The 14,569-nt window shown below is 40.2% G+C and overlaps 1 protein-coding gene across 3 annotated transcripts in view; it reads right to left on the bottom strand.

Annotated features, from left to right (window-relative positions):
• ZNF236 (zinc finger protein 236) overlaps nt 1-14,569 on the bottom strand; it is a 179,106-nt gene that overhangs the window by 91,786 nt on the left and 72,751 nt on the right. For all 3 annotated transcript variants that reach the window (XM_084619762.1, XM_084619763.1, XM_084619764.1), the window contains exons 11-12: nt 6,505-6,777; nt 5,427-5,630 (exon numbers count right to left, since the gene is read on the bottom strand). In XM_084619762.1, coding sequence (XP_084475888.1) covers nt 5,427-5,630; nt 6,505-6,777 — 477 coding nt within the window. The remainder of the gene's footprint in view (nt 1-5,426; nt 5,631-6,504; nt 6,778-14,569) is intronic.

The raw sequence follows: 14,569 nt of genomic DNA, 5'->3' as shown, positions 1-14,569 counted from the left end.
TCCCAACCAAAAGCAGGAATCAATAGTATTGGACATCAGTCAAATTCAGAAAAGTGATTGAAGTCATAATGGCACTTCTTGGTCAATACTTTAATGAAAAATACCACAGGGAACATATAAAGAAACCTGCCTTAAAATATCTGGACCCAAGAGCAAACAAATAAATAGATACATGAATAAATAAATAAAAGAATAAAATATTTTCAACAAAAAATAAAACCTACATCTTTTTAATTTTCTGTCAAGAAACAGTTTAACCATACCACCACCACCACAGAGCAAAGACATTTGCAGCTTGGAATTTCTTGACACCATTCACACAAAAGAAAATTATAGTTCTCAGAACACTTAAATGTGACTAGGGGGAAGGTGCATGTGCTACCTGTTGGAGGAGTAGCAGAAGTTCAGATTCCTACGCAGCACATTTCAAACCTAGTAAGGTGCAGGAATTACAATGTATCTGTAAAAAAACCTACTTTTCCATATATTTCACAATTCTTAACATTCAGAAATGTGCACTTTAATCAAATCAATCTAATCATTGAAGATATTTTACTACAGAACAAAATATGCTTCTATTTCTTCTTTGGTCTAAAAAATTCACTCCAAGCAAAATGCCTGGCTGATCTTATTATTACACACTAGGACTACATTTTTTGATGTAGACTAACATGATTAGTGTCAAGAGATTCTTAAAACAAAAACATGTAGGAGGGTATGAAACCAAGATGTATACCTTCCTTTTACAAAGGGAAAAAAGATTTTACAAATTGAATAGGCAAACTGTCTACTCTAAAATATTAGCAACATGTAAGAATTCTTAAAACCAATAGAAGCACAATGATCTATCAAGAAAAGCAATGATAATAGAGAAAGGATTCTATCAAAATACAAAAAGAACAAATGCATTACTGTGGCTATGGTCAGCACAATAAACAAGACAGAGGAGAAAGTGACAGATCATTAGTGAATTTAACAGGACTGGAAAGATTCATTTTGCTATATCACATATCAAAACATGACCATCTAAATTTCACAGCATTCTCAGTAACGCCCTGTTCAGTCACTGATTTGCAGTGGCAGTAATGAATTCTATAATGTTCTCAATGGGAAGAACTGACCTAAGAAGAGAAAACTGCGACCCCCGATGAGAAGAAGTCAGCACCAGGAAGTGTCTCTTACCAGAGTACACCCTGTTCTTTCCTGAGTGCTTAATGGTGGACAGTACCGGGGAGCTTGATCATCTAGTGGAGCTAAGTCTCAGATGCTTATACAAGTTTGTCCTTTTGCATTTCTTTCTCACGGACTTTCAGAAGCCATGTCCGTAGGGCCACTCCTTCCTGATGCCAAAGTATTCGGTGCGTGCCCTGAGTGAGAATGTTCTGAAGGGGGACACTGGGCAACCTCCCTGAGATTGTGACGCAGTCTCACTTCTCTGTCCTTGTTCGTCCAGGGCTCCAAGTCCCTGCAAATCTGGCAGAGTTTTCTAATGTGACTTCTACCAAGGCACTTTAGGCAGGTGAACAAGGGTATCCCACTGGCAAAGATTCATAGAATCATAGAATAACAGAGTTGGAAGGGACCTCTGGAGGCCATCTAGTCCAACCCCCTGCCCAGAGCAGGACCAATCCCAACTAAATCATCCCAGCCAGGGCTTTGTCAAGCCTGACCTTAAAAACTTCTACGGAAGGGGATTCCACCACCTCCCTAGGTAATGCATTCCAGTGTTTCACCAGCCTCCTAGGGAAAAAGTTTTCCCTAATATCCAACTTAAACCTCTCCCACTGCAACTTGAGACCATTACTTCTTGTCCTGTCATCTGCTATCACTGAGAATAGTCTAGATCCATCCTCTTTGGATCCACCTTTCAGGTAGTTAAAAGCAGCTATCAAATCCCCCCTCATTCTTTTCCATAGACTAAACAATCCCAGTTCCCTCAGCCTCTCCTCATAACTCATGTGTTCCAGTCCCCTAATCCAGTCCCCGGATTCTTTGCAGCCGGCACACAGCTTAAATCTCAGAGACTGACGCAAATCCCTGTACTGAATATTGGCAGCCTGAGAATAAGATGGAACCGATGCTCCAAGAAAACAAAGACCAAAAAAAAAAAAAAAAATAACTACCAGCAACAAAAACCACTACTAATCTAACATATACCACTAACTATGTACAGTAAGGAAGATATTTTTTCTGTAAGGAGAGAGAAACGTGCAGTAGCAAGTCAATGTCCTCTGACTACCAAACACGTGCAGTAAAAAGGAACTAGCATCTAGGGCGGGTCCATCATTTATTCCATCGTGCAGCAGCATGAGGCAGCAGAAGCACCTGTGCTGCCCCCACAGGTACCACCAAGGAAAAAAACCTCCAACTCCGGTGCACTGGGTGTGCATACCTGAACTGGAAAGGACATGTGCAATCACTCGAAAAAGAACTATTGATGCTTCCACAACTTTGAGAAATGGAACTTATTTGCTCTCTATGGAATGATAACGATAAGAAACAGTAACCATTTGAAAATCATTTTTTGAGAATGATGACAGTCTGAATACAAGTTTGAAAAGTAACTGACTGCTGAATTTACTTTGTCAGTTCTAAGAAACAGCCAAACAAATCTTATATATTCCAATTGTGAAACAAGAAAAACCCTGAAGTTCAACATCGGAGAGAAAATGAGAAAGTAAACAATACTAAATTACTTCACAAATAATATAAAATATTTACAAATATTTTAACTCACAGTAACTAAAGGACTTACATTTAAAATAGAAAAAGTTTTGTGAAAACAGCAGTAAGGATATCAACATATATGTACTGTAACAAAGTTCCTGATCTACCTTGGAGGGTCTTGCGCTTATTGGGGGATTTGCTTGCCTTGGAGCTTCATGGCAGCCCTCAGCTTGGCCGTTTTTCTGAATTCACAGTCCAGGTCAACACCTCCTGTGTCTGACCAGGAGTTGGGAGGATTTGGGGGGAACCCGGGCCCGCCCTCTACTCCAGGTTCCAGCCCAGGGCCCTGTGGAATGCAGCTGTCTAGAGTGCCTCCTGGAACAGCTGTGCGACAGCTACAACTCCTTGGGCTATTTCCCTATGGCCTCCTCCCAACACCTTCTTTATCCTCACCATAGGACCTTCCTTCTGGTGTCTGATAATGCTTGTACACCTCAGTCCTCCAACAGTCCGCGTTCTCACTCTCAGCTCCTAGTGCCTCTTGCTCCCAGGCCCTCACACGCGCACCACAAACTGAAGTGAGCTCCTTTTTAAAACCCAGGTGCCCTGATTAGCCTGCCTTAATTGACTCTAGAAGCTTCTTGATTGGCTGCAGGTGTTCTAATCAGCCTGTCTTAATTGTCTCCAGAAGGCTCCTGATTGTTCTGGAACATTCCCTGTTACCTTACCCTGGGAAAAGGGACCTACTTAGCCTGGGGCTAATATATCTGCCTTCTATTACTCTCCTATAGCCATCTGGTCCGACCCTGTCATAGTACATTAAGCTTTTCATAGGCCCTTTTTAAAGAATGCTAAAGCTTTCTTTTTGTGGTAAGATAAACTCAGAAAAAGTGTTTCTTCACTATTGGTAGAACTAAAATGAACTGATCAGGCCATGTTCAAGGGAAATGAAAATGTCAAAGAGAAAAATTTTCTGATAAGCCCAGCCCATGTGTCACTACAGCGAAGTAACTGGAAGCTGCCAGATCTCCCTTGCTGGATTCACCCAGAATGGTTCCTATATTGCCCCTACCATCATCATCCATAGCCCAGTGGGCGGGGGAAGCTGGGTTGGGGAGAAGGCATGGCTGGAGCACAATATGTTCCAACAATCCCAAGCTAGATGAGAGCCCCTTGGCACAGGTTACTAACAAGTATTTTAGATCTCCCCATTGCTATTTCAAGGAAGTCTGGACTAAAATTTAAAAGGTGTATTGTTAGAACATGTTTGTCACTGATTCTCAGCGAACTATGCTGGTCCTAACACAGTGACAAACTATGCACAGTCACGTGCATTTTAAATGTAACATTTAAGAGCTTTTTAGACACTTGGGCCCAAATTCTCTTCTGTGTCCAGTCTTCACTGCAATAGATTACCATTTGTTGCTCCTTATTTCTCAGCCAAGCTCTGTGCTGGTGCTGGCATAGTTTAAGCTTGGTCTTGACTAGCATTTAAAAATGTGCTAGTCAAAAGCATTTGCTAACATACTCTACAACTCTGTCCAATGCCTTGTCCACAGTAGAGCTATGGAACATGTTAGCAAACACATTTTAAGAACGCATATTTGAATCCTAATCAAGACAGAGCTTAAACTATGCCAGCACTAGCAGAGTTTGGCTGAGAAATAAGGAGCTGCAAATGGTAATCTATTGCTGTGAAACTGGACACGGAAGAGAATTTGGACCCAAGTCTCTAAAAAGCTCTTAAATGTTACATTTAAAATATACATGACAAAACAGGGCTTTTATTGAGGCTACCTTTATTATATAAGTAACTAAAATAGTTTTATAATCCTATGATCTTATTGACAGTTTCTCATTTAAAAAAAAGTAATTTGTGGGGTTTATTTTCATTAATAAAATAACGGGGCCCATCTGATTGTTATGGCCATGTTAATATCTTTAACAATTTAGGAATATTCTAGGTCTATAGTTTGATCTTTTTCGTTTGAAACTCATGTGGTTATTGTCCTCTGGTTGGAGTTTTGAAAATAATACCATGGTTAGTATATCTAGTTTAAGGTGGACAAAGCAGAAAACTGCCAGTCACTAATGGAGTCTAAATCAACCATTTTTAAGTGAAAATGTAAGTACATATATATCACAATCCCTTGTCCACTGTCACCAACCTCTTATTTATGATACAATTCTTCATCTAAAGCTGAATGACAACTAATCTGTTCCAACAAAATGGTTTTAAAAAGTGATAAATAACATAACATCCTATGCCAGAATAGAAAGATGCCATGTGAGCTTTCTAAAATGTTATAGCTAATGGAACACTACTTCAATTGAGTTCCCACTTACATGAAATCCACTAAAGCCATATAAAATTATAACTAACTATCAAGAATAAATGTGATTAGATTAAGGAAATTTTAGACTATGTTCTCTAAGCATTAGCTCAAAAAAACTAAAGGAAACAAATGAATATGTTCACCTTTTCTACACTGCATATTTTACCTTTTTTTTTTTTGTTAAGCTTTATAGGATTCTATCAATATAAAAAGGCTTTGTTATAAATTCATAAAGTACACTTTCAATTCAAACAGCTGACACAGTACAGCTTTCTCTGCAGCTGCTGAACAGTTAATTGCAGGTGCATCTTATTTAGTGAGTTTATAGACTGCCTTTGCTTAATAGTGTACTCTACTTCATTCTAAACCCAAATTTCAGGATTACAATGAGCAAGTTACAGCACATACTAACTCAGTCTTCACCTAAATCAGTGATGAGTATGGGTTCTTGCAAAGGAATATCCGGTACAGGAACGCTGGTCTTTCCTATTCGAACTTTTGCGGGTTTACGCTGATGTCGCATCTTTCGAAGTTCAGTGTGTTTAAAGTGTGAAGCAATGTGAGTCTTCCTGTGGCCAGATGTTCTGAACTTTTTATCGCAGTGAGGACAAGCAAAAGGTCTAACACCTGGAAGAAATTAAAATATATTACTACATGGTTTACTTCCATGTCCCCAGGAATAAAAGCTATGGCATCCAAATAGTAAAATCATAACCGTGTGCTTACAGAGACTGACATGACCAAATGCGGGGAGGATGTGTGTGTTATTTTGACTTAGGGTAGAGAGCAGAAATGGGAGATTATGTGTGTTCTGTTTAAGTACATGGCTAACCTAAAAGTAAAGAATAGATATTTCCATCCACGCTCCATAAATGAGAGGGAAACCTGGAACAAAAATTCCCAAATTGATGGGAAGAGGGAGTAGTGACTATGTGGCACACTCTTCACTAACAGCTACAAGCCAGTAGGAATGCCTGAAGGGTGAACTCCATGCTAGAATACCACAAAATTGGAATCTCAGAACTACTGCACTTAGCAGCTTTCAACTCAGGTGTACAAGCTTCTACCACCTCCAGTGATTCAGTAGCTTCATAACTCAAGTAAGGGTTGTTGTCTGGAGGCCTGAAATAGCTAAAGAACTGGCCCTCCATGTATATGTTCCAGGAGAAAATGAAAAACAAGAGTGAAGGAAGGAAACAACATAGGCGGACAGTTGTGGTTTAGAAGAGAAAGGGGTGTGAAAAAAGTCATACACCAATGAGAACTGGGACATGAACAAGTTAAAATATTTGGTGAATAAACGTTTAAAATACAAGAATTCAACAGGGCTACCATTTAAATTCTTATGACATTATTTGTCAGAGACAAAATACTCCATTCTATATTCAATATTTATGAAGGTATCTGATCGCCTTCATATCTACACACCAAACTCTATCCACTATTCTTGGAGGTCTTCTGAACATCATATAAAACCATAAGGATAACTCACAGGCCTTACCTGTATGCAGACGAATGTGAACTTTTAAGCTTCCTGAGGTGGAAAAACATTTCATACAATACTGGCACTTAAAAGCTTTAATGCCAGTGTGTGTTTTTGTGTGTGCTGTGAGAGTGCTCTTCACAGCAAAGGCGCGGAAACACTGGGGACACTTGAATGGCTTCTCATGCGTGTGAATTCGAATGTGGCGCACTAGATCACTGGGTTTTTTAAATTCTTTAGAGCAGTATGGGCAAACATGCCACCTTATTCCATTCTCTTCACGTACAGAACCTGAAATAAATAACACTGAAATTAGATATTTGTATATATTATATATATGTATAAGTTAATAAACAATCTGATAAACTGACATTGTCACACAAAAGATGAGAATTAAAAATGAGCACTGAAGATGCTTGCCAAGACTTAGTAAACAAAGTGTAATGCACTTCTCAGATACCTTCCCCTTAGAGTAAATACTGCTTATAGAAATATGATTGAAATAAAATCAAGATAATCCTATTTAATCACAGTTACGAACATACCTGTAACGAAAGAGGACAAAAAACCAACAACAAAATACACCTATAGTAACGTTTTATTCTACACTGTGGAGTGAGTGTATGGAAATAGTATATCATGTATTAGCCATTTTTGAGCTGTATATTTGTGTTGACAGGATTTAAACATAGCATACCAGAATGGATAAAAATCAATGATTTTTTAAAAAAAAATTTTAAAAATCGGATTTTGATAAAATGCTTTTTGAGGAAAAAACCTATCTAAAGATAGTTTTAATTAAGATACATTACAGCTCAAAGATATCTCTTCATGGAATAGGTATTATACATTCTAATTCTACAGCATGAGACAATATATTCATGTAATGTTTAAGAAAAGTTTTGTAAATGAGTTCCAATAGTTCATGGATTAGGGACCCAACTTATGGGGTTCCAGGAGTTTCTATATAGATTATTTAGGTTAATCTTTCTATCTACCCAATGGGTCTCAGTGCTCAGTCTAGAAGATACTATCAGAGATGCTTAGTTTTGCAGTTCTTAGATGTGGATTTGTGTCTCTAGAGATAACATGCTTGTTAAGAGCAAAAATGTTTTAAATAAATAAATAAATATGGAGAAGTGAGAAATAACAAACCTCAACCCTATTGTCCCTCTGTGTATACAGAGCCAATCCCTTACCTCTCTCTAAAAGTGCAAAGTTTCAAAAAGTTCAATTAATAGAAGGTTGTTGGGGGCGGAATAGATCTGGACAAGGAGAAGAAGTCTGGAGATAAATGTGAGAAGGAAGGGACAGGCAGTAGAAACAAAAGTGAAACTGTTTGAGCAGCATATTCCAGAAGTCTTGAGGTCTTTCTGAGTGTAGCCTTCATTGATTTGAGATCTACCATACCATTCTCTCACGAGAAGGGAAAACCTACAATGGCAGCAAGCCGTAAAAGAGACCCAGTTTGGGAATATTTTAATGAAGTTCCTCTATCTGTGGGTAGGAGAGGCAGACGTGCAAAATGCAAACAGAGCAACAAAGAAATGCAAGGCCTGGTTGCCCGAATGAAACAACAACATGAGAAGTGTTTCTTCTCAGGAGGAAACTGCGTTGAAGATGATGAAAGGAACATGTCTGAACATGCAAGATCTTCAGATTGGTAAACTTTTTTATTTCATGCTTCATTCTTAAGGACTGCCTGTCTTCCTTCTGGACTATTCTTGAATTCTCATGTTTGAGCAAAAAAATATAGCTGTTACTCTATGGTACTATCATTTTAGATGCAGTTGTGATAAAAAAAAATAAATAGCTGAAATAGGCAGATCTTCCTTTTACAATTTCACCTTTAAAGTAGTACTGAGTGTCAGTAAATGCAATGAGTAATACTAAATGAGCAGTATGGTAATAATAATTAAATAACTGCACTGACTTATTTTGTTTAGGAGAATCCATCCTCAACATACAGGATTCTGAAAACTATCCACCTTCAAGGGGTGGAGGTGTAGGAGGGTGCTCCAGGCTGGGAGGGTTCAGAGGGTGGGAGGGGAATCAGGGCAGGGAGTTAGGGTGTGAGAGGGAGTCAGGGGTGCAGGCTCCAGATAGTGCTTATCTCAAGCAACTCCCAGAAACCAGCTCCTACGGGGAGGCACAGCCGGGCAGTTTGGCATGCTGCCCCTTCCGCAGGTGCCGCCCCTGCAGCTCCCATTCACCATGGCTCCCGGCCAATGGCAGCTGAGGAGCCCTTTGTCTGACCCTATGCATAGGAGCCAGAGGGGGAACATGCCACTGCTTCTGCGAGCCGTGCAGAGTCACAGCACAGGCGGAGCGGGGCAAGCCACAGACCCCGCTCCCCAGCAGGCGCTCGAGGGCCGGATTAAAACGTATGAAGGGCCGGATGTGGCCCCCCCGGGCCAGTTTGCTCACCCCTGGTCTAGAGGGTGAAACTGTTAACCCAAGTCTCGATGGGTGGAGCAATGTCCACAATGATCATGTGGTATGTGCCTGTGTGACAACAGAAGAAGGGAATGTCTTCCTTACAGAAACAACTGATACATCAGGAAATGCACACACAGCAGAATACTTACAAGAAGTAGCAGTAAAAGCTATAACAAACTGTGAAAAAAAAATTCAAATGTCTAGTACGCAGCTTGGTCTAGTACCAAAATGAGAAGAAATTTAGAAGAGAGAGTCCCAAGCGAATAACATATGGTTGCAGTGCTCATTTGATGCACCTCCTAGTCAAAGACTTCAGTGTTTTAGAAATAAAGGCTACTGTTGTTGAAATTGCAAAATACTTCCCTAACAACCACTTTGCAGCAGCTGCTCTGAAAAAAATGGGAAGAACCAAGCTATCTCTCCCCCAAGACGTGCGATGGAACTCAGCAGTGGACTTTGAGCACTAGATCAAGAACTGGCCTAACCTGATGACAGTTTGTGAACAAAATCGTGAAAAAACAGATGGCACGGTCACAGCCAAAGTTCTCAACATTGGGCTTAAGAGAAATGTTGAACACATGCTGAGTACCCTGAAGCCTATTTCCGTAGCCTTGAACAAAATGCAGAGAAATAGCTGTTTTACTGCTGACGCTGTTGAAATTTGGAAGGTAATGAGAGAGATCTTAAAAATAGAAATATGCAATGAAATATGCATTAAAAAAACAAATGGGACAAGCACTATCTAGAGCTCACTTTCTTGGAAATATTCTCAGTACTTGGTACCAGGGTCAAACCTTAATTTCTAAAGAAGAGGGGTTGGCTATGACATGGACAACCAGCTACCATCCCACCATAATGCCACCTATAATAAACTTCATAGCTAAGGGTGAACCGTTCAAGAAATATATGTTTGTTGATGATATTTTAAAGAAAGTCACACCAGTAAACTGGGGGAAGTCACTTAAGCACTTGGATTCAGAGACTGGTGAAGTGATAATCTCACTTTTAACAGCAGTAGCTTCTTCTGCTGGTGTAGAAAGAATATTTTCTTCCTTTGGACTAATTCATTCCAAATTGAGAAATCGTTTGAGACCTGAAAAAGCAGGAAAGCTTGTTCTTCTTTTCCAGATTATGAACAAACAGGAAAATGAAGGTGAAGACAACTGAGTTAGCTGCAGAAGCCAATATTTTAAGTTTCTCATGTTGACCTTGCTGACCCAGTCGATTTAATTTGTTTTTTTAATATTTCATTTAACTATTTTAGTTAAACAATTTTAACAAATACAAACCTGATTTTAAAAAACTTGAATGTTTAACTAAATTAAAAAGTTCATATGCTTGTTTTGTTAAAATATTATATGTTTGCTGTTGAAGAAAAAAATCCAGAATACATAACGTTGTTGTTTTAGTTAAATGTCCATCTGGTGAGGTTTTCCTCCTAATACAGCATGACAAGAAAATCCTCTAAATATTAATGATTAACCTGTTGAATTGGAGATATTTATGAAGTCATTGAGAGGTGAACTATCTGCTTCAATTACCTTTGGTAAATGAAATAACCAAACAATCATTCATTTTCTGATATAGCTATAAAACTAATCTGAAAAGTTTTCAAAATAAATCACTTAAAAAATGTATCATGTGTACCTTCTAAAAATGAAACCTACATCTGTCTCTGAATTGTGAAGAATATGTATTAAGAGAAAGCACCCCAACAGGCACTGCTTGTGAAGGTTCCACCATTAGACTGCACGAGGTAGGGAGCATGCAGAGCCACTTGAAGAAAAATTCTCTCTTACATTAAGAACATTCTGCCTAAAGAAATTCAACTTAGTGCACACCCTGAAAGAACTTAAGTCAACATACTATATATGTACCACTGAATTTAAAATAATTTAGCCTACAAATCAGAATTTTGTTCTTATTAAATTTTTAAAAGGAGAACAGAACTGAAAGATTAAATTTAAGCAATGTACTTTTTCATGGAAACAGGATTCATTCTTCCAAGTTTAATCTTACATTTAAGAATTTTATTACTAATACCTTTCATATTTTACCCCCTACATTTGCAAAATAGTCTTAATGTTTAGAATCCTGTTTATAGATTATGTGTCATTTCCAATGTATTTGTATTAGCTGCAAATACCAGCGTATCAGGTCTTCACAAACTTGCTTGATGCCCATTCAAATGCAGTAGAATTCACTTCTTTAAAAACAAGTTTCATATGTCTGACACCTGATATTTTTAAAGTTTTTCCTTTGTTCTAGCTATCTTAAAAAAATCAAAATTAAAATAAGTTACTTTTGATATTAATGTTACACTTTGCATACCTTGGTATGTAGGAAATGGGCTCTACACACCTAATAGGCTTTTAACTCCCTATAAAACTGAGAAGCATCAGACAACACTGGGATTCTCTACATAAGCAATGTATTTTTCAGTCATGTTAGCTCACCTGAGGTAGCTAAAGTCAACTCAAACTCCCCTCTCAGTGCCCATGTAGACACAGTTTAACATCATTTAAGACGGTTGCACAGTGGATTTGATTAGGCAGTTAAGACATAATGCTGACTTGCTCACATCCCATCCTTTCCCAAAGAAAGGGACTGTGATGTCACAACCCAAAATTATTATTTCACTAAAATAAGAAAAACTAGAAGCTAAACTAGGAGAAAATAAACTTCAAAGAAATTGTTATTAATACAATGTTATAATTGAGAGTTTACACTTACAAAATTATAATTCCCACAGCAACCTTAATTCAGTGTTCTTACACATGTAGTATTTTCTATATATTATATATAATGTGTTAATTTTTGTCTCATTACTTTACTGTAATGTACCACATAAGTGATGGAAATCACATATCTCAAAATGTGTAACTCACTAGGTGGAGTGTGTTATCTCTTTCCCTCTATGCCCAATCAACTGTGGACAGTTAAAGATGTAAGCTAGAGAGCCAGGCTCTTTAGCTGAGGCTGTAGAGACTCATGCTTTTAGCTCTGGAGGTCTTCAGTTCAGTTTCTGGTTTCAGCCAAGATGGCAGCCATTCCTCAAGCACTAATATGTCAGCAGATAATTTAGAGCTTGTGAGAACTGAAACTTCCCTTCCAGAGAGTTTAGTAGATGCACTGGAACTTGGCTTTAGCCAAGCAGAACTTCAGCCTATGCCACTCTGGAGAAGAGGAGGTTACTTATCTGTAACTGGAGGTTCTTCGAGATGCGTAGTTCCTATCTGTATTCCACCAAGAGTTATATGCATGCACCATGCATCTAGAGCTGGAGATTTCAAAAGCAGTAGCATCCGTTGGTCCGTGCATGCACCCTTGCTCTGCTTCATGGTTTCGTCCAAAGACATAAAGGACAGGATGGACCAACCGTGCCCTCAGTTCCTTCACTACCACAAATCAAACAGATCCGCAACAGAGGGGAAGGAATGCAGGGCTGGAATACAGGTAGGGACCATACATCTCGAAGATCCTCCAGTTACAGATAAGTAATCTCCTCTTCTTTGAGCGATGTCTCTATTGTATTCACTGAGGGTGATTAACAAGCAGTACCTGGTTAGAAGGAAAGAGCGAGGAAGACAATGAAATCATGTAATGGAGAACAGCCACGCCGAATGAGGCATCCATCGTAGAGTCTTCCACTAAGGCTTATGGGAAGAGAAGGTATGTACCGAACTCCACGTGGCCACCCTAAATATGTCCATAATCAGTCCATTGTGAAGCACAGCTGTAGTCTATGCTTGCACTCTCGTGGAATGGACTTATACCCCAAGGGGTGATGACAGTAACGATAACTAATAGCAGAGCATAATGCACCCCGAAAGGCACATAGAGATCCCTTTGAGTGAAGGTCACTTGACCTTTAATCCTTTCCGCTAGAGCAATAAACAGTCTAGGGAACTTTCTGAATGATTTCATCCTCTGCAGGTAGAAGGCCAGGGCCCTGTGGACACTGAGGGAGTGAAGGTGCTGTTCCTTCGCTGAAGTGTGAGGCTTCAGAAAGAAAGCAGGTAAGTGTATGGGCTGGTTGAGATGAAAGCGGGATACACTCCAAGTTTTTGCCAAAGGTTGTAAGTGCAGGGAAACCTTGTCCTTAGGGAACTTAGTAAAAGGAGGGTCTTCCATTATAGCCTCCAGTTCGCCTACCCTTCTTGCAGAAGTAATAGCTACCAGGAAGGCAACCTTCCTGGAAAAGAGAGACAGGGAGCAGGAGGCCATATGTTCAAAGGGCAATTTCATCAATACCGAGAGGACAAAACTGATTAGCCTTGCTGGGGGAATGGTTGGTCCCATTGCAGAGCAAAGGGTTGAACAGGCGGCTAAGTCTAGAGGAGATCTGGTAGTCTGACCTGGTAGTCAAGTGATGCGTAAAGACAGAATGCCCCTCCCCAAGAGGGTGCAAGACACTGCCAGTGGCTACATGAACCTTGACGGAGCTGAGAGCAAGTCCTGAAGCCTTCAGGGACAGGAGATAGTCCAGAAGAGGAGGGATGGCCATGTGCTCAGGGGCAAAACCCCTCTGCTAGGCCCATAGGGTGAAACGCTTTCATTCAGCCCTATAGGACCCACCTCGTGGACTCTTTTCTGCTACTTGAGAGGATGTCTTGTACAGCTGATGAACATTCCTGCTCTAGAGGAATATGTCTGTTCAAAAACCAAGCTCTTAGGTGAAGCATCTACAGATTAAGATGCCTGATCCTACAGCCATGTTGCGTAAGGAGTTCCAAGAAAACTGGCAGTGGAAACAGGGGACACGTCAACATCCACAGGAGGAGGGGAAACCAGAAACTGTGAGGGCAGAATGAGGCGATCAGAATGACCATCGCTCTCTCCTGTCTGATCTTGTGTAGGTCGTGTGGCAGGAGCAGTAGGGAAGGAAAGTCATAAATGATTTGGTCTGACCAGCGGATAACTAGGGCACTGCCTTGAGAAAGGGCGCTGATCTCCTCTTCCTCTCCACCCCCCGCCCAGCCCCTGGAGCAGTACTGGGTACATTTGCTGTTGGTGTGGGATGCAGGAAGTCCCAGGTCGGAGTCCCGCAGCGGTCAAAAAGGTCAGCAGCCACAGTGTCATGAAGGTCCCATTCATGGTCAGCCATGAATTTCCTGCTGAGAGAGTCCAACATTATATTCCGAGTCCCAGGAAGATACACTGCTGACAACAGGATTTTGTGGGTAATGCACAAATCCCAAAGACAAACAACTTCCGCACAGAGCACTGACAACATCATGGTCCCATTTGTTGATGTAGGAAATGGTGGGGGTAATTGTCCGACACAATGAGAACATGACAGGAGTGAATGGATGGGAGAAATGCACTAAATGTTCTCCGTACTGCCTGAATTTCCAGGATGTTGATATGCATTTGGGATTCCTGAGTGTACAGTTGCCAACCCTCCAGGATTGGCCTGGAGTCTCCAGGAATTAAAGATTAATCCTTAATTAAAAATTATGAATCTCCAGGAATACATCCAAACCAAAACTGGCCACTCTACCTGAGTGGCTCGAGTCCCATGTCATGTGCTCACCCATGTGGGCGCCCCATCCGATGAGTGACACGTCCATGACAATTGTCATGCTTGGTGATGATGAGAAGAAGGCTATCCTGATACAGACATGACCTGGGTTTGTCCACC

The sequence above is a fragment of the Lepidochelys olivacea genome, assembly GCF_965140295.1.
Source record: "Lepidochelys olivacea isolate rLepOli2 genome assembly, chromosome: 2".
NCBI classification, from domain to species: domain Eukaryota; kingdom Metazoa; phylum Chordata; order Testudines; family Cheloniidae; genus Lepidochelys; species Lepidochelys olivacea.
Note: the sequence above shows the minus strand (reverse complement) of the source record. Positions and strands in the feature narration are given on the sequence as shown.